The sequence below is a fragment of the Odocoileus virginianus genome, chromosome X (assembly GCF_023699985.2).
Source record: "Odocoileus virginianus isolate 20LAN1187 ecotype Illinois chromosome X, Ovbor_1.2, whole genome shotgun sequence".
NCBI lineage: Eukaryota > Metazoa > Chordata > Mammalia > Artiodactyla > Cervidae > Odocoileus > Odocoileus virginianus.
In genome coordinates, this window is record NC_069708.1 from 51,256,094 (window position 1) to 51,282,699 (window position 26,606).

The 26,606-nt window shown below is 41.2% G+C and overlaps 3 protein-coding genes across 3 annotated transcripts in view; 1 reads left to right on the forward strand and 2 right to left on the reverse strand.

The window, feature by feature from the left end:
- GPRASP1 (G protein-coupled receptor associated sorting protein 1) overlaps positions 1–13,100 on the reverse strand; it is a 39,610-nt gene extending 26,510 nt beyond the window's left edge. Inside the window, 2 exon segments of the mRNA XM_070461758.1 lie at positions 12,647–12,756; positions 12,862–13,100. The gene's annotated coding sequence lies outside the window, so the exon portion shown is untranslated.
- Positions 6,442–10,446, reverse strand: ARMCX5 (armadillo repeat containing X-linked 5; the record flags this gene model as incomplete). The annotated part of the gene is given in 2 exon segments (XM_070461760.1): positions 6,442–10,284; positions 10,287–10,446. Coding segments are annotated over 2 exon segments (1,662 nt in total), but the record flags the coding sequence as incomplete, so codon positions are not given.
- Positions 13,101–22,416: 9,316 nt separating the features above from the next.
- On the forward strand, positions 22,417–23,509 carry TMSB15A (thymosin beta 15A). Its single transcript, XM_020876583.1, is given in 3 exon segments — positions 22,417–22,488; positions 22,490–22,517; positions 23,472–23,509. Coding segments are annotated over 3 exon segments (138 nt in total).
- The last annotated feature ends 3,097 nt before the right edge of the window (positions 23,510–26,606 follow it).

Consider the following 26,606-nt stretch of genomic DNA (forward strand, 5'->3'; position numbering starts at 1 on the left):
CAACTTAGCAACTGAACAACAAATGAATAACAAAACACGCATTTCACCATAATGGCTCTAAAGTGGATTTCAGGAACTGAGGATAAGAGACCAAACATTATCACAAAAGGTGTTCTCATTGCTCTTATTCAGGAAATTTCAAGGGTTTCAGGAGCTGTGAGCCAGGGACAGTGGATGGAGACCAAATATATATGAGAAATATATCTTGGTCATCTGAATGACCAATTATATTCCTTATAAATCACAATACCACACAAAGCTTACTATAGTAACTGCAGCAATCTCAACAGTATGGCACTGGCATAAAGACAGACACAGAAACCAGTGAAACAGAATAAAGAGCCAAGAAACAATCCCTTGCATATATGTGGCCAAATGATTTTTGACAAGGGTACCAAGACCATTCAATGGGGAATTAACATTCTTTTCAAGAAATGGTGTTGGGAAAACTGGATATCCACATGCAAAAGAATGGATTTGGAGCTTTACCTCATACCACATGTGAGAGTGAAAGTGTTAGTCACTCAGTCGTGACTCTTTGCAACCCCATGGGCTGTAGTCCACCAGGCTCCCATGTCCATGGAATTCTCCAGGCAAGAATACTGGAGTGGGTAGCCATTCCCCTCTCCAGGGGATCTTCCTGAGCCAGGGATCAAACCCAGGTCTCCCACAGTGCAGGAAGATTCTTCAACAGCTGAGCCACCAGGGAAGCCCCATACCACATACTAAAATTATTTCAAAATGGATCAATGACCAACTCAAGAGCTAAAACGTTGAAACTCTTAGAAGAAAATATAGGGAAGAACTTAATGGCACTGAATTTGGCAATGATTTCTTGGATAGAACACCAAAACATAAGAAAAAATAAACTGGACTTTGTCAAAATTAAAAACTTAGGTGTATCAAAAGATCCTTTCAAGACAGTGAAAAGGCAAGCCATAGAATGGGATAAAATACTTGCAAATCATATATACAATAAGGGGTTAATATCAAGAATATTTAAAAGACTTCTAAAACTCAACAACAATAACAAAAAAGACCAAACATCCCTTTTAAGGGTTTATTTTTAAGGGCAAAGTGAAGTGAAAGTGAAAGTTGCTCAGTTGTTTCCAACTCTTTGCAACCCCATGGACTATACAGTCCATGGAATTCTCCAAGCCAGAATACTAGAGTGGGTAGCCTTTCCCTTCTCCAGGGGATCTTCCCAACCCAGGGACCAAACCCAGGTCTCCCGCATTGCAGGTGGATTCTTTACCAGCTGAGCCACAAGGGAAGCCCAAGAATACTGAAGTGGGTAGCCTATCCCTTCTCCAGCAGATCTTCCCAACCCAGGAATCAAACCGGGGTCTCCTGCATTGCAGGCGGATTCTTTACCAACTGTGTTATGAGGGAAGCCCTCAATAAGGGCAAAGGCCTCAAATAGACATTTTTTCCAAAGAAGATATGCAAATAGCCAATAAGGACATGAAAAGATGCACAACATCAGTGGTCATTAGGGAAATACAAAGCAAAACCACAAGATACCACAAAGCAAAACCACAAGATACCACTTCATACACAATAAGATGGGTATTATACAGAAAAATAACAAATGCTGGCAAGGATGTGGAGAAACTGATACCCATGTGCATTGCTGATGAGAATGAAAAATGATGTAGCCACTGTGGAAAACAGTATGTCAATTCTTCAAAAAAATTAAACATAGAATTAGCATATGATATATCAATTCGACTTCCAGTTTTTAACCAATAACTGAAAGCAAAGACTGAATCAGATATTTGTGCCACCAATATTCTTAGCATTATTCACAACAGCCAAAAATTGGAAACAACCAAAATGTCCATCCACAGATGAATGGATAAACAAAATGTGATATATACCAGCAATGAACTATTATTCAGTTGTAAAAAGAAATAAAATTTTGATACATGCTACAAGGATAAACTTTGAAAATATATGAAGCAGCCAGACACAAATAATAAATATTGTATGATTTGTTCACCTACTGCACCATAATACCCCCCACCTTCCTTCCCTCTGGCAACCATAAGTTTGCTCTCTGTATCTGTAAGTCTGTTCACATTTTCTAGTTTTTGTTTTTTTGGTTTTTTTTTTTTTTTTTGTCTGCACAGATTATGGGATCTCAGTTCCCTACCAGGAATTTAACCTGGGCCATAGCAAATATGGAAAACTCAACATTGGCCACAGGACTGGAAAAGGTCAGTTTTCATTCCAATCCCACAGAAAGGCAATGCCAAAGAATGCTCAAACTACCGCACAATCGCACTCATTTCACACACTAGTAAAGTAATGCTTAAAATTCTCCAAGCCAAGCTTCAGCAATACGTGAACTGTGAACTTCCAGAGGTTCAAGCTGGTTTTAGAAAAGGCAGAGGAACCAGAGATCAAATTGCCAACATCTGCTGGATCATTGAAAAAGCAAGAGTTTCAGAAAAATGTCTATTTCTGCTTTATTGACTATGCCAAAGCCTTTGACTGCGTGGATCACAATAAACTGTGGAAAATTCTGAAAGAGATGGGCATACCAGACCACCTGACCTGCCTCTTGAGAAACCTGTATGCAGGTCTGGAAGCAACAGTTAGAACTGGACATAGAACAACAGACTGGTTCCAAATAGGAAAAGGAGTACATCAAGGCTATATATTGTCACCCTGCTTATTTAACTTATATGCAGAGTACATCATGAGAAACGCTGGGCTGGAGGAAGCACAAGCTGGAATCAAGATTGCCAAGAGAAATATCAACAACCTCAGATATGCAGATGACACCACCCTTATGGCATAAAGTGAAGAATAAAGAGCCTCTTGATGAAAGTGAAAGAGGAGAGTGAAAAAGTTGGCTTAAAGCTCAACATTCAGAAAACTAAGATCATGGCATCCGGCCCCATCACTTCATGGCAGATAGATGGGGAAACAGTGGAAACAGTGTCAGACTTTATTTTTCTGGGCTCCAAAATCACTGCAGATGGTGACTGCAGCCATGAAATTAAAAGACACTTACTCCTTGGAAGGAAAGTTATGACCAACCTAGACAGCATATTAAAAAGCAGAGACATTACTTTGTCAACAAAGGTCTGTCTAGTCAAGGCTATGGTTTTTCCAGTGATCATGTATGGATGTGAGAGCTGGACTATAAAGAAAGCTGAGCACCAAAGAATTGATGCTTTGGAACTGTGGTGTTGGAGAAGACTTTTGAGAGTCCCTTGGACTGCAAGGAGATCCAACCAGTCCATCCTAAAGGAGATCAGTCCTGGGTGTTCATTGGAAGGACTGATGTTGAAGCTGAAACGCCAATACTTTGGCCACCTGATGCAAAGAGATGACTCATTAGCAAAGACCCTGATGCTGGGAAAGATTGAGGGCAGGTCGAGAAGGGGACGACAGAGGATGAGATGGCTGGATGGCATCATCGACTTGATGGATATGGGTTTGGGTGGACTTCGGGAGTTGGTGATGGACAGGGAGGCCTGGCGTGCTGCGGTTCATGGGGTCGCAGAGAGTCGGACATGGCTGAGTGACTGAACTGATAGCAGTGAAAGCCCAGAATCCTAATCACTAGGGCAGCAGAGAACTCCCTCTGTTTCCATTTTGTTTGTTTCGTTTTTTAGATTCCATATATAAGTGAGCTCATATGGTACTTGTCTTTCTCTGACTTATTTCACCTAGCAAACCATCAGCAAAATGAAAGAACAAGATATGGAATGGGAGAAAATAATTGTAAATGATATATCTGATAAGGGGTTCATATCAAAATTATTAAAAAATCACATAATTCAATATGAAAAGAAAAATGAACAGTCAGATTAAAAAAAAATGGGCACAGAACCTGAATGGACATTCCTCTAAAGGACATACAGAAGGCCAATAGACACATGAAAAGATGCTCAACATCACTAGTTATCAGGGAAATGCAAATTTAAACCACATCATGATATTACCTCATACCTGTTAGAATGGCTATTATCAAAAAGACAAGAAGTAACATGTTGGCAAGGATGTGGAAAAAAGGGAACCCTTATGCACCTGCTGGTGGGAATGTAAACTGGTACAGCCACTATGGAAAACAGTTGCTCAAAAAATCAAAAATAGAATTGGCATACCATCAAGCAACCTCACTTCTGAGTATTTAACTGAAGAACACAAAAACACTAACTTTAAAAGGTATATGCACCCTATATTCACTGTGGCATTATTTACATTAGCCAAAATGTGGAAACAACCTGGATGTCCATCAACAGATGAATGGAAAAAGAAGATACACACACACACACACACACACACACACACACACACAGATTACTCAGCCTTAAAAAAGAATGAAATTGACAGAAAACAGCAAAATTCTGTAAAGCAATTATCCTTCAGTAAAAAATAAATTAATTTAAAAAAAAGAATTAAATCATGCCATTTGTCACAACATGGGTAAATTTATACTGTATTTTAAAAGCCAAATGCACAAACTATAACTAAAACTCTGTACTAATGGACATGATGTATAGAGATCTAATTTGTGACAATAACATAAAGAGGGAAATTGAGCGGTAAAGAGAGACTTTTACTCTTGAAACTAAGCTGATATCAATTCAAACTTGGGTGTTACGTAATTAAGACATGGTACACTGGGCTTCCCTGGTAGCTTAGGCAGTAAAGAATCTGCCTGAAATGCAGGAGACCCAGGTTCGATCCTTGGGTCGGGAAGATTCCCTGGAGAAGGGAATTGCAATCCACTCTAGTATTCTTGCCTGGAGAATACTGGACATGGGCAGAGGAGCCTGGTGGGCTACAGTCCATAGTGTCCCAAACAGTCAGACATGCCTGAGCGACTAACACACACCCTAGAGAAACTACCAAATTATTTTGTATGTTGGCTGCAACTTTTTACATTTCCACCACAGGTTCAAGGGTTCCAAATTTTTACAGCCTTGCCAACACTATTATCCATTTTTTAATGAATTATCGCTATCCAGTGGGTGTGAAATGGTATCACTATGGTTTTGATTTGCAGTTCTCTAAAGATATTGGGCATATTTTCATCTGTTTATTGGACATTTACATATCTTCTTTGAAAACATGTCTAATCATATCCTTTGCTATTTTAATTGCTTTTTATTTGTCTTTATTGAGTGGCAAGAGTTCATTATATATTCTGGATACCAGTTCCATATCATATATATGATTTGCAAATATTTTCTATCCTATGAGTTGTCTTTTTATCGATGGCATCCTTTGAAGCATGTTGCTAATTTTAAAGCCAAACTGAGTAAGTTTCATGGTTTTGCTCTGAGAAGTGTTTAAGGAAAATACTTCTTAATCATTATATTATTCATCAAATCCTGTTACTGATGTAGTGGAGTCAACACTTGAGTTACTCAAGATATCCATGTCACTGGTTTATTAAATCATTGTAACTCTTAGGATATTCTGGTAGATTGAACTCTGGGGACAAAGATGCCAGAACAAAACTATTTCAGGGAAGTTTGATTAACCAAAAATGTTTTTTTGCTTCAATCACAATAGAAACTTATCTATATGCTTTAAGTTATGACTGGTAAAAAAAAAAAAAAAAGCTGAAACGTTACAGTCCCTATAATAAAGAGGCTGACTTCATTTTTTAAACTTTGACTACTTGATAGGTTTCAAGCCTCACCCCTCCCTCTCCTCTGCTCCACATATGAATAAGTTGATATCTTCCCCCTCTGCCCCACATTTGGGCAAGCTGATCAGAAAGCCAAGGTGCTCCCTCCTTAGGCACTGGCAGAAGTTCAAACCACCTGCAGGAACCCTCACTCTGAACCCATCTCCTAGCTACCATAAAACCCAAAGGTCATCTTCTTGTCCTATTCTCTTAAGCTATTTTCAGACCTGTCTGGGAGCTACCCTGCTCTGCCCAGAAAGCCTCATTAAAAACTTTTTACACTGTCTTGGTGTGTATATATGTGTGACATTATCAATATCGGCATCTGAACAAAATCTGGAGTGATAATGTATTTCATTTCTGAGGGGTGGCCACAACAGTCCCCGAAAAGAAAATAATTTTTTCTGTTCAATGGAGCCATGTTTCTTGCAGAATGAAGAGAGAGAAGGAATTAACTGTGTTGTTCATCTAGGCTATCTTTGGAAATTTTAATATTATATTTCAAAACTTTACTACATATATAATGACATTAATGGATTTATGTAAATCATAAAAGTTCCTACCACTATTCTTGGTATACCAGAAAAATCACATTAACAGGAATCTCAAGTGGAAAAGGTACAACCTTTGAGTCATTTCCTTTGGTTTTTTATCCACTTGAGATTTATATACCAAGGGATGACAGCCACAGAAGTTTTTGTTTTTCATATCAGACTGGTTTTGACTCAGAAGAAATCATCTGTTATGAAAACTGAAGGATGGGAGTGTGCCTCTTCGCTTAAAGATTTTTGTGCTTGGTCACTGGTTCACTGAGGGATGAACTGTTAGTTGTGGACCAGGATTTCTCACCTAAGGTGTTTCAGAGAACCTGAAGTCCCCTGTAGGTTGAATGCAGGTCACGTAGTAGCATATAATGCAGACAGTGGAAAGATACTGAAGGATATTGTGCCTTGAAAGCCTTGCTAGGGAATCTGGTGATATGTAGATGGATTTCCTCTGAAACTTCCTCTTTTAAAATTAAGGGTCAGTAGATGCTAATGATCGAGTTGTATTGTAGGAAGAGTTCTTGTTTTACTTAATGACAGGGAAGAAGAGAAATCTACACTGGTTTTACCCAAAGCCAGCAACATACTGAGATAAGTAATATCTGGATCAGCCCTGATACTACATGGGTTTGGTTGAATTATTTTTCCAGGAAAGGAGATGAAACAAGAGACGAGCAATGGGGTTTCGACTTCAAGTACATCCCAGGAACAATTTGGAAACTGACTCTGCCTTCCATAATTACCACCCAAGAAGAAACCATCAGCTTCTTGCTTTGATACACCTACACACCCTACACTCACCCTTCTCTTTAGCTGATGGAAAATTCTACAGCTATCAACTGTTTTAAGTGTGTGCTCCATAGGGCATTTGAGACACAGAACACTTCCAAAGGGTCTGGTCCAACAGTTCTGTGAAGACCCCAATTCTGAAGGCAGCAACCACAGATGGAATTCCAGGCTATGGGAGTTCTGTGGATTAAAAACAAGTTATAAAGAACTTCAAATATCATCTAAGTTGCAACTGTATGTTGCAAAAAGCCGGTCTGCATTTTTTCACCCTTAATGCACATGTGTGGCTGTCCTTCATTTCAACTCCTAGATATACAGAAGATAGATTCAGATTTGACCTTAATAGAAATTAAAGATAATTGCTAAAACTAGGGGCACATGACATCTTGTAGAGATTTTTCAGTTTAGGCCTTCTCCTCAAAGACATAAAAAGTAAGGAGAGAGAGTTCAATAGAAAGACCAGTATTTGTACACTGCATTTTCCAATATTCAATTTTCCAATGCTGGCAGTTAAGGAAAGAGGATGATAACAGCAAAGGAGACAGAAGGTAGGAGAGGCAAAGGGGACCCCAGATCCCAGTCTAAACTCTGGCATTCTATGCCACAAACTCTTAACCAGAACCTAGGTTCTGTTAGGTATAAACAGGAGGAGCTGAGGTAGTATAGACAACATGGCTTCAGCTCTGTAAACTGTACAAATAAATAAAATAGTGGGATTAGGGGAATTAATTTCTTCCTAACCACACACTCCTAAAGGACTTTGGTACCCTGTGGCTGTCTCAAAGAACTGAGCTCTGATCAAAAGGGATGAGCACAAACAAGGCACTGTCATCAAGCATAGGTGTAAATCACCAAGTCCGAAGCATTGGTCAGCAAATAAAAGCAAATATGAGAGCAAACAGTCATAAAGATGGGGCAAATGAGATTATCCATGAAGCAATTTCTGTGGTTAGACCTTAGAAAGGCACTCCTCTGAGACCCAGGAATACAGGGGGAGGGAGCCTCACATGAAGCAGTAAACAGTACCCCAAAGATGGGCACCTGGATGTTGAGGACACAATGAGACTGGGTCCTTTTAGAACCACACTACCATGGCTTTGCTAGTTGGGGATGAGAACCAGGAATTTTCTTGAAGGTTAAAAATCTTCCTGATGAGACATCATATGTGAAAGGCTAAGCACAAGTTCTGAGACTCAGACTGGAATGAAAGCATCTGTGTTTCTTTACTCCTAAAGTCTACGTCTTTACCCCTTTTCCCAGATCTGCCCAGATGTCAGCTAGTAGCACAGTCCTGTCTTCTTGTGTACAAAGTGATTCTCCTTCTTGAACATGTTGAAACTAAAGGATTTGTCAACATAAACTTGTTGTTTGTACCCCGCTACAGACACAGACAGTGCTCTTTATAATCCTGTTATTGGTGCTTTATCCCTCTGACTAGACTTCAACTGAAGAACTAGGACAAGGTTTTCACCAGTTTTAGCATGCAACTTTATTCACATGTAATTAAAGTATTAAATGAATACACTTATGTTAATATAAAGCACAGAAGTATAACTTACTCAGGATGAATAGGTTCATTATCAGGTCATATTGCAAAAATACTAAAAATATCTGAACTTATATGGCACAATGAAAACCAACAAACATTAAAGCTCTCAAGATCATTTGGTATCCATAAAATTAGCTCCTTCAATCAGCACAGACAGCATAAATACTTAACTTATAAGTTGCATTGGTTTCATATTACAACACCAAAAAAACTGCTAAAGGTTTTGTGAGAACATACAGCTATTCAGAGTTTGAGTATTAATCTTATAACTTTATCTCTCACCTCAGGATCACTGTGTCCTGCTAAGTCTTGCAGTTTCTGACCAAACTCTTTTGCTCCCTGAAATATGGAAATAAGTTCATATTTTGTGAACTCTTCCTTGCTAAATAGCTTCACCTTCTTTTTAAATTGGAAATTTATATTCTCAAATATTTCAATGACATTAAGAATATTGGCCTTTGACTCATTTTTGTTAAAGGGCACAACCAATGATGACAATACTTTGGCACTGATTAGTTCTCTTGTATTGGCTTGATTTTTAGACAAGTGCAAACACACTTTTAAAACATAAAACTTGGTTTTGACACTTCCCTTGTTTAACAAAGTGAGGAAATCTGGAATGTAATTGACAATTATATGGTGGTACTCAAACTTTACACTCAGCTGCACTAATAATTTTAGTCCAGACAGTTGCATAGGGGAGTTCAAAGGATAAAAGATTATGTCCTTACAAATTTGATTTATGTACAACTCTCCTATTTGTGGTTCTCCAGAAAACTCAGAGTTGTCATCCACCATATTCAAAGTTCTAGGGTGTTCTTTAATATTGGGATTATTGACCAAGTTTTCAATCATAACAGTAATACCTACATCATGAATTATATCTTGGGTAAATGGATAAGCAGGACTGACACCCATTATCATTGTAGCTATTTCATGAATGAAAGGATCCCTAGTTAACTTAAGTAGGGCAACAAGTTTATCAAACTCTTTAGGCTCTAAACTAAAAACATGTGATTTGCAGCGACAGGTTTTTGGATTGGGCCTATACTTTTCCCTATACTTAACCTGCTTTTTGAGCTCAGCTAAGGTCTGAAAGTAAGGCCCATCATAGGGTGGGATTTTGGTCAGAGGTCGAATCCCTAGAGGAGTTTCAATCAAGGTATCAACCAGAGTCCAATTCCCTCCTGGAGGTAAGGATTGCTCCCCTCCATCTACCGGAACTAGGACAGAAAACCTGGCCCTTGACCATGCTTTTGCTTTTTGCTTTATAGTAAGTTCAGGTTTGGGTGTAGGCTTAGGCTTTTCCTGGATCTTAGCTGGAGGCTTATACACTTGAAATGGGTTGTCTTCTTTAGGCCAGAACCAGGATCCTACACTAGGCTCTTCTCCAGTCCAAAACCAAGAACAGACATTTTCCTCATCCTCATCACCGAACTGAATTACAGTACCAGCTCTGTCCCCAACCTTCAACTTGATGTTGGCCTCGCTCCTTCTCTGGGACCTGGAACCAATGATGTCTTTGGAACCAATGTTGTCTTCACTTCCAGCACCAGCCTTCACTTTATAATTGGTCACAGCACTGAGCCTGGACATAGACATGGCCTTTGACTTGGTTTGGGACTCTACACTAGGTTCTGTCAGGGGGGTTGCCTTGGTCTCAGCCATGACTCTAGTCTTAGTCTTAGATTCCATCTTGCTTACTTGCCTTGTCATAGCCATGGCCTCAGCATAGGTCACTGTGTCCTGGCCACTACTCCATCCCCAGCCTTGGCCTGGGTCACCAGTCCTGTTTTCAGTTCTGCCTCAGCCACTGCCTTGGCGTGGATCTTAGCCTTGGCTTTAGTGTTGGCAGGGCCACAGATGCCAGCTTTCAGGCCAACCCCAGCCCCTCCTCTGCCCTTGCCTCAGCACGGAAGTCAGTCACGATCCAAGTTACAGGCAAGGCCAAGTTATATATCCCCACCCCTGTCTCAGCCTTGACAGAAGGTGTCTCCCAGGTTGGTGTTTTCATACAAAGTCCAGTTGTCACTCAGCCCCCTTTCAAACTACAGGCTCTCAGTGATATAAACAACATGCAGAGGAAGCTCACTCAGGGAAGGGAAGGATGGCTGTGTGCCTGAGCACAGCCCTGTGGAGGGTGGTGGTCTTCAGCCACTCCAAGGCCACCAGATCAGCCACTGAAGTTGGACCTAGGAGTGGAGGAAGGAAATGGGGCTTTGAGTCTTTTTCTAACTTTTTTCCGTGTTGATAAGCACAACATGGAAACAGAAAAGTATGGAAATTCAGTTCTAAGTGTAGAAGGCAGATAATTAGCAAACTCTTCCTCCATTTCATGCCCCCTACTATTGCAGGTAAAAGCAATCTTTTTTCCAGACACAAAACGGGAGTATGGAGAGTGGAAAAGTTGGATGGGAGTGAGAGAGGCTGAAGAATCCCTAGGCTGACTCTTTACCTCTGCTGCACCCAAGCAGATCTCCACTACTTCATCCTACAGGTCTACTGAGGAAGTCTCCACACACACAAACCTTCACTGATCTGCAGTAATTTCCTCCTCCTTTCCTTGTTTCCAGGGATGACAAGACTCACAGCAGACCTAAAGGCAGATCTATGGACAAATAAATAGGAGGATATGCAAACTGATCTCTTGGTAGACTGACCTTGATCCCTGGTCCCTACATTTGTAGTTTGTCTAGTGTTTCCCTCCTTCTGGTCCCTTTCCCCCATTGCCCTGCTTCATTCAGTACCATTCCTCCTCCCTGTTTCCCATCATATTCCTCTTCAGAGACTGCCCTAATATTTCCCTGTTTCAGAACTGGGCTAGGAAAACGAAGTGGAAAGTAACAAAAGCAGGTATTACCCTTCTGTACCCCTAAACCTCATGAAGGCTTCCACCTAAATTGGCAGAAGACTAAACAGGTTAGTAAACTGGCAAAACAGAAGAGACAAATAATTCCATAATCTCAATCGCTCTACCCTCACACCAATCTAAGCAGATACAGGGCTTATTTCTCTTCCTCATTATTTCCAAGCTTCAAGTTGCGTTCCCACTTACAAGTCTTCACAACAACTGAGAGGTATGCAAACCAAAAGACAGATCTACACACAAAGACTCATAAGTGCAGAGATAAATATATAAATACAGATACAGAAGACAGTGGAGATTGAGTCCTTGGTAGAGATCAGCACCTAGGACACTAATCCTTTCTAGATACAAGTACCTGACTGCCAAAAATTTCTCTTTCTATCTCTCCTCCCCCAAGCCCCAAGCTCCTCTGCTCCATTCTCAGTCTGACAATTCCCCTGCAGAGACAACTCAAAAATCGCGGCAAGACTGTGCTGCTGGTAGGAAAGATGGGAATGCTCAAACCATTGAAGTTGTTTTGGAAATCAATGAAAAGTATTATTTTCATGTTCTTATGTTTCCTTCTCCCCAAAGCCTATCATTTTCTTCAACACTATAGGAAAAGGGAGGATGGTTTAGAAAGCTGGCAGAAAGGAGATGCTGTGTTACCCCTAGATCCCTACCTGCTCTAGTCCCAGCCACCTACCACACCGAAGCACTGCCCTCTCTACAGAGGTTATGCAAATTTTCTTTTTCTTACTCCTCCTTTTGAGGTTCACTACCCCGCACAGATCACATTTACAGAAACATGGAGTACCACAAACGTAGAAACAGACCTACACAAATAAACGCATGATACACACTCAATGACCCAATGAAAAGACAGTGGGAGAGACCTGGTTATTAATACTCAGCCTAGTAATCAGGACAGGAGACTCTCTTCTAACCCAGGGCCTTGATTATCAAACACTTACAACCTCTTTTCACACTCCCCCTCCCAGGGCTCTCCAGACAACAGCTCTCACCAACAGCAGGAGACCCTCCTCCTCCTATTACTGTAATCCACCATTCCTCCGCTAGAGGCCGCTACTACACTCCTTTCTCTCCCCAAACATGGTGGCGGGGTGCAGTGTCCGGAAGTCAAGCTTGCAAAGAGACGGATCATTCATTTATCATTGTGTGCCACGCAAACGACCCCTGTCCCTCTTTGCCTCTCACCAACCCCGTGCACCCCAGGACCAAGTCACATCGCTCACGTTCACCTCTGACACCCGTATCCACACTCCCAAGCAGTGCCCGCCTCTTCATTGACCTGCTCCGCTTGGATGAGAAGTAGTTTTCTCATTTCCTTGCCTCGAGGGGGTGCAGACACCTACGAAAGAGGGACAGACAGTCAGATGAGCTCAAGGACATGAGACAATGGCGCCGACTGTTTGGAGACTTGCCCGGCACCTGGGACTCAGGACGAGACACCTACTTTATCAGATGAAGGACCGCAATTGGCATACGATTGTCACTTTTTGGTATTTCCTTCTTCTTGTCCCCAAGACATCTCAGGGACCCGCTCCTAGTAAATCTTTAACAGCCACCGTTTTCTCCGCAGACTTTGTCCCGCCTCATCGCAAAAAACAACACCGAAAACCAGAGTGGCTAGAGGGGAGTTGAAGGGGATCCGGCTTTACGGAAGCGGAGTGATACCACGCTTTGCATAGCGCCGCTACTTCCTCTTCCGGCGAGCCCGGTCCCGCCCACCCTGGCTGTTTAGGCTGCTGGAGTGGGCGGTGGCAGAGTTTGGATATAGAGAAAGCCTCTCTGGTCGGTGAGAAGCCGACTAAACGAAAGGATCTGGTATTAGTTCCTTTCTCTTAGAGAGCTCCCGTACCGCAAACCTACAGTCTTTTCCCCTGAACTGAAATGTGTACGGCTTTCGGGATATGGAGTCAATGAATCAGCTCTGACCTGATGAGCAGACAGACACCAAAATGTAGTTTTTACACATTCTGCTCTCCGAAGTCCGAGGTCCGCAGCTAGGGGTGGGGTTAGGGGTCTGGGTAAAGGTCGGGAAAGAAGCTCAGGACCAATAGGCTCAAGACTGACACAGGAAGGTAAATTCTCCTCTATTCCGAAACTATGCGTCCCTACCCTGAGAGAAGCCCTTCCATGAAAGTTCAGTTCATTCGCTCAGTAGTGTCCGACTCTTTGCGACCCCATGAACTTTAGCAAGCCAGGCCTCCCTGTCCATCACCAGCTCCCGAAGTCCACCCAAACCCATGTCCATTTCGTCGCTGATGCCATCCAACCATCTCATCCTCTGTTGTCCCCTTCTCCTCCCACCCTCAATCTTTTGCAGAATCGCGGTCTTTTCAAATGAGTCAGATCTTCGCATCAGATGGCCAAAGTATTGGCGTTTCCTTAAGAAGTTTTCAGTTTGTTGTGATCCACACAGTCAAAGACTTCAGTGTAGTCAATGCAGCAGAAGTAGATGTTTTTGTGGAATTACCTTGCTTTTTTGATGCTCCAACGGATGTTGGCAATTTGATCTCTGATTCCTCTGCCTTTTCTAAACCAGCTTGAATATCTGGATGTTCTTTGTTCACGTACTGTTGAAGCCTAGCTTGAAGGATTTTGAGCATTACCTTGCTAGCATGTGAAATGAGTGAAATTGTGAGGTAGTTTGAACATTCTTTGGCATTGTCCTTCTCTGGGATTGGGATGAAAACTGACCTTTTCCAGTCCTGTGGCCACTGCTGAGTTTTCCAAATTTGCTGGCATATTGAGTGCACCACTTTCACAGCATGTTCTTTTAAGATTTGAAATAGCTCAGCTGGAATTTCATCATCTTCACTAGCTTTGTTTGTACTTATGTTTCCTGAGGCCCACTTGACTTCACATTCCAGGATGTCTGGCTGTAGGTGAGTGATCATCCCATCCTGGTTATCCAGGTGATTAACACCTTTTCTGTACAGTTCTTCTGTGTATTCTTGACATCTCTTCTTAATGTCTTTTGCTTCTGTTAGGCCCATACCATTTCTGTCCTTTATTGCACTCATTTTTGCATGAACTGTTCCATTGGTATCTCTAATTTTCTTGAAGAGATCTCTCGTCTTTCCCATTCTCTTTTTTCCCTCTATTTCTTTGCATTGTTCTGTTAAGAAGGCTTTCTTATCTCTCCTTGCTTCTTGGAACTCTGCATTCAGATGGGTATATCTTTCCTTTTCTCCTTTGTCTTTTGCTTGTCTTTTCTCAGATGTTTTTAAGGCCTTCTTACACCAACCATATTATAAGCATAAAAAGTCAGGTGGGGTAGAGGAAATATCAGAAAAGGAGGAGAGGAGAAGCAATTTGAGGCCAGACCACCCCAGAGATTCTGGGCAGCCCTCTGCAGTTCTGCTTTCATTGTTTCCGGGGCCATGGGCGGGAAGGTGGAAAGGCGCACCTGTGGAGGCCAAGCCATATGCCGCTCTTCTAAGGGAAGGCAGCCCCTGATAGACCTCTGGCCTGAGGAGCCAAACCACTTGTCTGCCCAGTGTAGTCATTCTTTCTGCCACACTGCTGTTTTCTCAGTCTCAGTGGTGGCACACTTGACCGTCTCACTGTCCCCACAGTTGCCCAGGAAAGAGGATCTTTTCCTGTCAGGACCTGCACCTGCTCAGATAATCCTCCCTGTTTCTCACCCCACAGCCAGGTGTCAGGCACCATGTAGGAGCAGTCCTGGCTCCTCTTACACTGCTCTCTTTAAGGAAAAGGGACACTACCCGCGCGCTTCTCATGGCAGATCCTTGAACTGCTCTCCTGACTCCTCCTCTTCTCTCACCACTGTGTCCTGCCTACTGAATGCATCACTCATTCTCCCTGAATATATATATTCTTTTCAAGTTGGAACAAGCGAAGGGCCATTTAGTCATGAGAATTCCATAGTACCTTCTACTGTTTGTAGATCAAGACCTGTCTCTAGGTTTGTCTTTGTCTTTCCCTGGTGGCTCAGATGGTAAAGAATCTGCCTGTGATGCAGGAGACCTGGATTCGATCCCTGAGTCAGGAAGGTTCCTTGCAGAAGGGAATGACTACCCACTCCAGTGTTCTTGCTGGAATAATTCTATGGACAGATGAGCCTGGTGGGCTACAATCCATAGAATCACAGAGTCCGACAGGACTGAGTGACTAACACCTTCACTTTTTACTTTGATGTCTGTAAACTAAAGGCTTTGCCGAGAGTCTGCCACACTGAAGATGGTCTCTAATTTTCAGTGGCGGAAGGAAGCAAAGAATTTGTTTTAATATATTTTGGAAATAAATCTGGCATGTCTTAACATGCATTGCAATGAACATTTGGGGGAACACATTTGATAAGAGGTTTTTATCCTTTTCTGTCTTCTTTTCATACGTGAAACTGTACCTTACTAACCTCCTTAATATATAGCAAACCTCTATGAATTCATAAAGAAAAGACCAATGACCAGCAACCCAGTAGAAAAATAGTAGAACATTGTTCATCAAAAGACAATGTTTCTCAAATATATGAGAAAATGTTTCACCTCTCTGACAATAACAGAAGTGCAAATTATAATTACAATGATATACTGTTTCTCATCAATCATATTGGCAAAGAACAAGGAGTTTGGAAACAAATTGGAATGGAGAAGAGGTGGGAAAACTGGCATTCTTATACATTGTTGGTGGCTTATCTCTTTTGGAGGATGACCTATTGACAGACAGTCAAAGATGTGAAAGAGACTTGGAGACTTACTTGTATGAACTTTTCATGTTCTTTTTAAATTTTAAACCTCATAGTTATAACTATTCAAAAATAAATTTCAATTTAAATAAAGCATGTCTTAGAGGATATTTAAAACACAACACATATTCTTTTTTTTAAGGAATAATTCTTTTTTTTCTTCATTTATTTTTATTAGTTGGAGGCTCATTACTTTACAATATTGTAGTGGTTTTTGCCATACGCTGACATGAATCAGCCATGGATTTATATGTGTTCCCCATTCCAATCCCCCCTCCCGCCTCCCTCCCCATCCCATCCCTCTGGGCCTTCCCAATGCACCAGCCCTGAGCACTTGTCTCATGCATCCAACCTGGGCTGGTGATCTGTTTCACCCTTGATAGTATACTTGTTTCAGTGCTATTCACTCAGAACATCACGCCCTTGCCTTCTCCCACAGAGTTCAAAAGTCTGTTCTATACATCTGTGTCTCTTTTTCTGTTTTGCATATAGGGTTATTGTTACCATCTTTTTAAATTCCATATATATGCGTTAGTATATTGTATTGGTCTTTATCTTTCTGGCTTACTTCACTCTGTATAATGGGCTCCAGTTTCATCCATCTCATTAGAACTGATTCAAATGAATTCTTTTTAATGGCTGAGTAAAATTCCATTGTGTATATGTACCATAGCTTCCTTATCCATTCGTCTGCTGATGGGCATCTAGGTTGCTTCCATGTCCTGGCAATTATAAACAGTGCTGCGATGAACATTGGTGTGCACGAAAACACAACACATATTCTTAGAAATGCTCCAACTTCTCAGACTTACACACATGGACTCTAAAATGGGCCACTATGTTAGTAAAAGACAGTGAAAAAGGCCCATTGGTTGGCTTAGCAATTTCCAATTCTGAAATGGCTTTAATGAGGGTAGATGGCTTATCCTCCAGATTTGAAGAACAAGCTTCCAAGATGCCCTTAACTGCATATTCTCCTGTGAGAGTCACAATCTATTTTACTGGGTAAATCCATAATAAATGCTGTAAAGATACTGCTACTACTATAACAGATAATGTTGCTTTTCATTGAGGAGACTGTATCTGAATCCACACAAAAGCATGATGTGAAACAGCACTCTTGATACTCAATAAACATCTAAAGAACAGAAATGATAGCTGTTGAAAATAATGATTATGGGAGATAGGCTTTCTATTTTTAGGCATCTTTTTTGTTTTAGGGTGGTCCCAGATTTTGGCCCTTCCATTGGAAGAAACAAAGAACAATGAGATAGTTCTCATGATCATACTCTTAACTGAATTCATATGTTGCTTTAGAAATGTACTTTGTTCTGAAAATAATTCAACTTCTTTTCTACCACAATTTTTTTTCTATTGAACTTTCTGGGAATGTTTATTTTCCCAATACTTTAACTTATTTTTTATTACTTAAGTTATATATGCTCATAGTAGAAAAAGTAGTAAATATAAGAAAAATTATTAGGAAAAGTATGGAATAACCTGGGGCTTCCCTGGTGCCTCAAATGGTAAAGAATCTGCCTGCAATTCAGGAGACCTGAATTTGATCCCTGGGTTGGGAAGATACCCTGGAGAAGGGGATGGTTACCTACTCCAGTATTCTTGCCTGGAGAATTCCATGGATAGAGAAGCCTGTTGGACTACAGTCCATGGGGTCACAAAGAATCAGACATGACTGAGTGACTGGCACACACACACATAGTATATCCTAACACTGATAAATACCACCAATATTTTGATATAGAATCTTCCAGACTTGTATCAGTGCCAACCAATGTATATAAACACACACACACAGACACACACACACACACACATACACATCTTAACCAAAAACATTTCATTATATTTATTTCATTTTAATCTGTTACCTTTCCAGCAGCTGGAACATGCTGTTATATTTCTTATTCTTAAAACATTCTTGGGAACCTATTTCAACATAATAAAGGCCATATACAACAAACCCATAGCAAACATCATTCTCAATGGTGAAAAAATTGAGAATAAATATTGTAAAAATGAATATACTACCAAAGCAACCTACAGATTTAAAATTAAATTGTCAACGACATTTTTCACAGAATAAGCATGAAACATTTTACAATTTGTATGGAAACATGAAAGGGTGGACATGAGGGGAGTTCTGAAGATTTGAGGTGGATAGATTTAAGATAGACTTTGAAGTTTGGGGCAGGAGTGGGGAGGTGCCTGTCTGGGGCTTCCTGTCAACCCAAGAGATGTGGAAATTCAGTCTTACACCTGGGGCACTGGACAAAAATATTGTCCATGTTGCTCCTGGAAACAGACCATATAAATCTGTAATGACAGAAACCTTAGCTAGAAACTACATATCACATTCATGATAGGAGTACCCCTGGGAAAATGAGAGGGGAGTGGAAATGGGGTGAAAGTCAAGAAGAACCTGAATTTTTCTGTAATGTTTTTATTTCTTTAAAAAAAAGACAAAGTAAATATACCTAAATATCAACAACATCCAAATCAGTGTGGCAGAAACACTGGTGTTTATTATATTTAATGCCTGGGACATTGTAGGTATTCAGTGAATGTCATTTGTTGAATTAGCTTATTTTTCTGTTTTACAAGTTCACCCAACAAGCATACAAAACTCTCAAAATTGTACCCCATGCTACAAGAGCATAGAAAAATAAATGAAGAGATGTGGAGGAGGCCTGAGAAATGCTTGAGGAGAGAGTGATTGATGACCTATGTAGATCTCTACCACCATACAAGAGCCATATAGAAAATATGGAGTGCAAGCTGAAGATATAGTCCTATCTCCATTTTATCTTAACACTCTAAGGTTCTGGGTGAATATACAGAAAATCACCTTGAAGACCCAGATCTTCCAAGTAACTACCAGATCCTCACTTTTCTCCCCAACATAGACACTGGGTGGTGCTGCTGTCCAAAAATTCTACTCTATTCTGGACTTATTACTTCAACCTAAAGATGGGTATTTATCTAAGCAACTACTGTGGATCAAGTAAAGTGATCAGGATTGAAGAAAATCAAGATGAATAGCCTCAGCAGATTCTCTGATTACCCTAAACTGACTGTTACCATGTTCAGTGGCTGAAAATCAGAAAATATAACTTACATAGGAGCCCACCACTGTCACAGAAATGCTCAGCTGAGAGAGTGAATGACCCCAAACCACCCACCCTCTTCATGAACATCCTTGCTCCATGACCTCGCAGAATTAGAACAGACAACACTGAACATTGCTTCCAAATCACTGTTTGGTTGTCACAATGTATAGCTCCTATGGCTATAAAAAGCAGGGAGTACCTAATTATGGCTCCATCAGCTTGGATCTCGGAGCTTCAGACAGATACAAAGCTAACTGGGTAAGATGTATCTACTTATTGTAAAGGCCCTTATTACCATGGAGGAGTGAGCATACTTAGGAGGAAGGGAAGTGGACCCTCAGGATGGACATCGTGGGAGACGCAGGGGAGGTAGGCCAAGCCATCAATCCCTGGAGTAATCAGAGTGAGTTTGAATGGGGCCTGGGGAGGCAAATCTGGTATGACATTATTAAACCCTGATAACTCAGTTGGTAAAGACTCCGCCTGCAGTGCAGGAGACCCCGATTAGATCCCTGGGTCGGGAAGAACCTCTGGAGAAGGGATAAGCCACCCACTCCAGTATTCCTGGGTTTCCCTTGTGGCTCAGCTGGTGAAGAATCCGCCCGCAATGCAGGAGAGCTGGGTTCGATCCCTGGGTTGGGAAGACCCCCTGGAGAAGGGATATGGCTACCCACTCCAGTATTCTGGCCTGGAGAATTCCATGGACTATAAGAGTCGGACACGACCGAGCTGTTTTCACTTTCACTTTTTGGTGTTTCCTTGTGGCTCAGCTGGTAAAGTATCTGCCTGCAATGTGGGAGACCTGAGTTTGATCCTTGGGTTGGAAAGATCCCCTGGAGAAGGGAAAGGCTACCCATTCCAGTATTCTGGCCTAGAGAATTCCATGTGTCCATGTGGCCACAAAGAGTCAGTCACGACTGAGTGACTTTCACTTTCACTGGGGAAGCGAATCTGGTATGACATTAACACCCATTTGTAGGGGTGAGGTCTTGAGTAGAAGAGAGATAGTGGACTCAGGCCAGCAAGGCTAAAGCGGTGGGAGGGGCGAGGAGGCGGGTCTGGGATTCTTTGGCCAATCGGAGATGGTTGGGGCGGATTGGGGGGGCGGGGTCTGCCGCGAAACTTAAAACTGCATGAGCTCCTCACCGGAACGCTAACCTCGTCCAGAATGGGAAGCAGTGTCGGTACAGCAGTCTACCTTTCTCTGGTCTTCAAGTCTTCGGGTGAGGATGTGCGGCCCCTCCAGAGCAAGAGGGCTATGGGAAGAGGAGGGCGTGGTGGCCGCGGGGCTGGTGAATCCGGCCTGCAGGAATTAGAAGGGTGGAAGTTGGGACGCGCGATTTGTAGCGGCGCCTCCTGGCGAGTGCACGCTTTTGTCTTCGCAGCGCCGCATTCTGAGCGGGATTTGAATCCTTCCCGGGTCGGTCCCTGGCAGGTCCGGAGGCAGGAGCCCCAAGAGCGGCTGTCCGATGCGGCTGTAGGTCCGATGCTGAGGGGACGAGGAGTTTGGGACTCGGAATGAGCACTCTGGGGCTGGCCCTTTGCTCCCTCCGCTCCTGTGACTGTTTGGTTGGACTGGTCTCCCAACAATGATAATAGTTATTTTAAAATGTGAGCAAATAACATGTGAGCTGATAATAACGTGGCTTATTTGCCCAGTCCTGTTATTATTTGAAATCCCTATTTTCTGCCCTCTGGAGATTGGCGGCCAATCAAGGAGGGTCCTAGGGTGACCCCGACGGAGAGAAGGCATATTTGGCACGCCTGGCTGTTTGGGGGCCTCTCCATTCTAGTCTAGGCACTAGACATGCCGTACTCCACCGGGTGAGACCAGACACGCGCAGGAGAGCTCTGCTTTCCGGGCTCGGAGGTCTCCTATTGTCTCCTCTGGACAAACTCAGAATAATCACCCGACACCTCACCTACTAGCTTAATGTCCTCCTCTCTCCTCCTGAGGAGAAAATATAGTGAAATAAAAATAAACTCTGTTTGGTTTATCCCATTCTGCTGAAGTTCCTTGTTTGATCATAATTAGTCGTGCTGTCTTAAAGCATTTACAAACCAGTCCCACAAGAAGCTATTATGAGACATGCCATTAGTTATGACGGGATTGAATCTCCCCTCCCCTTATTGCAGCACCTTGATCTATTGTCTTTGGGCAAATGAAATGGAAAGAAACTAGTACAATTTAGTTCAGTTCAGTCGCTCAGTCATGTCCGACTCTGCGACGCTATGGACCGCAGCATGCCAGGCCTCCCTGTCCATCACCAACTCTCGGAATTTACTCAGACTCATGCCTATTGAGTTGGTGATGCCAACCAACCATCTCATCCTCTGTCGTCCCCTTCTCCTCCTGCCTTCAATCTTTCCCAGCATCAGGGTCTTTTCAAATGAGTCAGTTCTTTGCATCAGGTGGCCAAAGTATTGGAGTTTCAGCTTTAGCATTAGTCCTTCCAATGAATATTCAGGACTGATTTCCTTTAGGATGGATTGGTTGGATCTCCTTGCAGTCCAAGGGACTCTCAACAGTCTCCTCCAACACCACAGTTCAAAAGCATCAATTCTTTGGCCCTCAGCTTACTTTATAGTCCAACTCTCACATCCATACATGACTACTGGAAAAACCATAGCTTTAACTAGACAGACCTTTGTTGGCAAAGTAATGTCTCTTAAAAAAAAAAAGCAGTACAACTTATGCCACCCTTTATTGTGTGCTGCTCCCTAACCTCAGTAGAAATGCCATATAAAGTGAAGGTGTTCAAATAGTGCTATCTCCTGTTACAAATTCATTAGCTGGTTAAGCCCAGTCATTTTTTCTTCTATCTCTATTTGCTCTTGTACTTTTATCACTATCTCCAACTGATCTTGCTTGTGATTTTTAAAAGAGTCAGACATATCAACTCTGGCTTTTAGAGCATCTTGATTTCTAGTGCATCCTGATTCAGTGGTTTTTACTGACTATTGGAAATAGGATAATAATGTGCAATTCAAAAGCATTTTGATAAAAATATGACTTTCCTAAGATGTGTGCTGTTTTCTTGTTGAAAATCAGAAGGTAAAATCCATATTGATATTAAACTTGAGAATTTGGGGTTGTGATCTATTTGTATGATAATAGTTTTGCCAGTTAAGTTAAAAAAAGTTTTTTTCAATCTTTCTTCAAGCCAAGATGAGTGATAAACCAGACTTGTCTGAAGTGGAGAAGTTTGACAAGTCAAAACTGAAGAAAACTAATACTGAAGGAAAAAAATACTCTCCCCTCAAAGGAAAGTAACTCATGGGGCAATGTGGGGGGGGTGGCTCTAGTGAAGAAAAGCATTGGTGAGCATTCACAGGTTCAGTAAATAAACTCTCCTAGTAAATTTTGCCACAGAGTAAGCAATAATTAAGTAGCCACTGAATTTAATGCAGCAAATAAAAATATCAAATAGTTGTCTAAGTACCTGGCTTTTATAAATGGTTTTTACATGATAAACTCAAGAAGTAATGGGGGAATAAAAAGCTATTTTCTTGTTGGAAAGTCACTAAAAACCACATTGCAATCAATTTTGGAATATTATACTTAGCACTCAAAAAGTCTTAGTTTTGGCACTCACATGGTTATTTGGAATTTTCTGCATCTAACAACTTAGTTCCATGATCTCATTTCTGAAAAACTATATAAGCTCTGCAGTTTTGGCTTTCTGTACCTGACAATGAGGCAGAGAACAAGTTTAGATATTTGATTCACTCAGGGCTCCCAGACTCGAGGGATCAGTTTTGCCTTTGAGATTTACAGCCTGATGGAGAAACTCCAAGCATATTCACAAAACTGAGGGACACTTTTTGTCATGTTGCTGTTATTTGATAGTTTCTAAATTAATCAAAATTGTCTGAAAGGGTATAATTTCCTAACTATATAGTGATAGATAAATCTGAGGAAAATACTTCACTTGCTCCTCAGTCTCAGAGCATTCTATGAAAAAAAATGGCAACAGCATAAATCACACTCTGAAATGGATAAAAAGACACAGCTAATGTAGATTCTGATGTTCAGGTGGTTAACACACACACACACACCCAACTGAGGATTTGCAGTTAGTGCCTTAGCATCCTAAATTTAAAGCAGATATGGTAGCCTTCAGTGACTTGGCAAAGAGTGGCAAAGAGCTCTCTTGGAAGAAACTGAACTTCATCTTAGGAATATACTCTTTTAATGATTGTTTGTGTTTGTCTTTTTCCCAGCTATCCAGCAAGAGAAAGAGTATATTCAAGCATCATAAGATGAGGATCTCCTCCCAAACATAAATTTCAACATTGCCTGAATGTCTTGGTTTTAAACTTTTTTTTTGTAATCATATGTGTTTGTAGAGATTTTAGCTATCTTCTGATGTCTTCTCATCCATAATCCCTGGTTAATAGGTCAGGAGTAGCCAATGTTCCCTTGCTGTGCTGTGCTTAGTTGTTCAGTCGTGTCTGACTCTGCCCACCAGGCTTCTCTGTCCATGGGGGTTCTCCAGGCAAGAATACTGGAGTGGGTTGCCATGCCCTCCTCCAGGGGATCATCTCAACCCAGGGGTCAAACCCAGGTCTCCCGCATTGCAGGTGGTTTCTTTACCATCTGAGTTAGCAGGGAATCCTAATGTTCCTTTACTTTCATTTTTAAACTTTCCATTTCCATCAGCTGGCTGATGGAATAATCTCACCATTGATGATCTTTGTGCATGTAGTCCTTGCCTCCCTTAAGGGATAAGCAACTTTTTATACTGGATGTCTTCATTGTTCCATAATCTTCATAAATTGGCAAGCATTTGCAGCTTCTCACAGTTTATTTCACTTCTTACTTAGCAATAAAATAATATATATAGTCATTATGTTGAGACTCCTGCGGTGGTCCATTCTTGGTGGTCTTCTAAGGACTGAAAGTACAAAAGGGTACCCTTCAAGCAAACAAAATGATTGAAGGATGAAGGAAGTCCACTTTAGCAGAATAGTCACATGGAAAAGATTCTTCTTTGTCCAGGTGAGGTGGTCATGACTTGCTTTTTTTCCATAGTTGGAGTCACAGAATTTGAGAACCTTGGAAGAGGAGGTCATGTGGACTAGTATTCCTATCTCGAAGATGAGGAAATGAAAACCTGGTAAATAAGGATTGGGATTTAATATTACTCAGCCATTAAAAAGAATACATTTGAATCAGTTCTAATGAGGTGGATGAAACTGGAGCCTGTTATACAGAGTGAAGTAAGTCAGTATACTAACGCATATATATATATATGGAATTTAGAAAGAAAGATGGTAACGATAGCCTTATATACGAGACAGCAAAAGAGACACAGATGTATAGAACAGTCTTTTGGATTCTGTGAGAGAAGGTGAGGGTGAGATGATTTGAGAGAATAGAATTGAAACATGTATATTATCATATGTGAAACAGATCGCCAGTCCAGGTTTGATGCATGAGACAGGGTGCTCAGGCCTGGTGCACTGGGATGACCCAGAGGGATGGGATCGGGAGGGAGGTTGGGAGGGGGGTTCAGGATGGGGAACACATGTACACCCATGGTTGATTCATATCAATGTATGGCAAAACCACTACAATATTGCAAAGTAATTAGCCTCCAATTAAAATAAATAAATTAAAAAATAAACTGAATTCTCTTGTTTTCTGAGAGTGTTTTTCAGTTTAATGAGAGGAGATACCCAAGACACGGGGTTGGATGGAGAAGTGGGCAAGAGACACTAACACCCACTTTGCTAAAAACATCACATCTGTTGAACATCAGCTCAGAAATCTGATATCTTTTGATGAGCTGCAGCACTGAACCTCTGGTCTATTTCTTGTCTTGAACAGAATCCACTGTCTTATGAACCAATCATTTTTGATGTTCATGGTGAGAACAAGGAGTGCATGTAAATGGGAGTGACCCAATCCCTGCCCATATGCAGTATTTTATCACTTTCAGTTTATAAAACCAGTCACTTATAATCCCACCAATTAGAAGCATTAGCATTTGGGTGCATAATCACCCGTACTCTGGTATACTACAGTCATAACTTAGGGATATTGTTAGTTTGGTTCCAGACCACTGCAATAAAGCAAATATTGCAATAGAATGAATCACACAAAGTTTTTCGTTTCCCAGTGCATATGTTATGTTTAAGTTATGTTTACACAATATGCAATCAACCCTTGAACAATATGAGTTTGAATTGTGAGTCCACTTACACACAGATTTTTTTCAATAAATATGTAGGAAAAATGTTTTAAGATTTGCCATAATTTGAGAAACTCACAAACCACATAACCTAGAAATATAAAAAAAAAATTTTAATTCACTATGTCTTGAATGCATTAAAATATGTGTAAATATAATGTAGAATATATGTCTTAATCAACTGTTATCAGCAAGGCTTCCAGTCCACAGTAGGCTATTAGTAGTTAAGTTTGGGGGAGTCAAAAGTTATACATGAATTTTTTACTGTGCAGGAATTAGTGTCCCTAATTCCTGCATGTTTCAAAGGACAATTATACTGTAGTCTATTAAGTGTGCAATAGCATTATGTCTAAAAAGCAATGTATATACCTTAAGTAAAAAAAAAACCACTTTATTGCTAAAAAATGCTAGTCACCATCTGAGCCTTCAGTGAGTCATAATATTTTTTCTGGTGGAGAGTTTGAAATATTGCAAGAATTACTGTAATGTGGTGCAGGGAAATAAGTGAACCAATTACCAAGGTACAACACAGAGATACAAAGTGAGCAAATGCTGTTGGAAAAACATGGAGGTAACATACTGTCTTATACAAGGTTGCCACAAACCTTCAATTCACAGAAATAAAAAATAACATCAAAAACCCCAGCAGGATAAAGTGAAGCACAATAAAATGAAGTACATCTGTATGTATCTTTTCCTACAAGAAAGGGATTATGCTGTTCAGACCTATTTGAAACGTCATGTTATCTTACCACTCCCTTCTTTTTTAATTAATTAATTTGTTTTAATTGGGGGGCTAATTACAATATCGTAGTGGCTTTTGCCATATATTGACACAAATCAGCCATGGGTGTACATGTGTCCCCCATCCTGAACGCCCTCCCACCTCCCTCCCCATCCCATCCCTCAGGGTCGTCCCAGTGCACTGGCCCTGAGTGCCGTGTCTCATGCATTGAACCTGGACTGGCGATCTATTTTACATATGGTAATATACATGTTTCAATGCTATTCTTTCAAATCATCCTACCCTCGCCTTCTCCCACAGAGTCCAAAAGTCTGTTCTTTATCTCTGTGTCTCTTTTGCTGTCTCACATATAGGGTCATCATTACCATCTTCCTAAATTCCATATATATGTGTTAATATACTGTATTGGCTTACCAC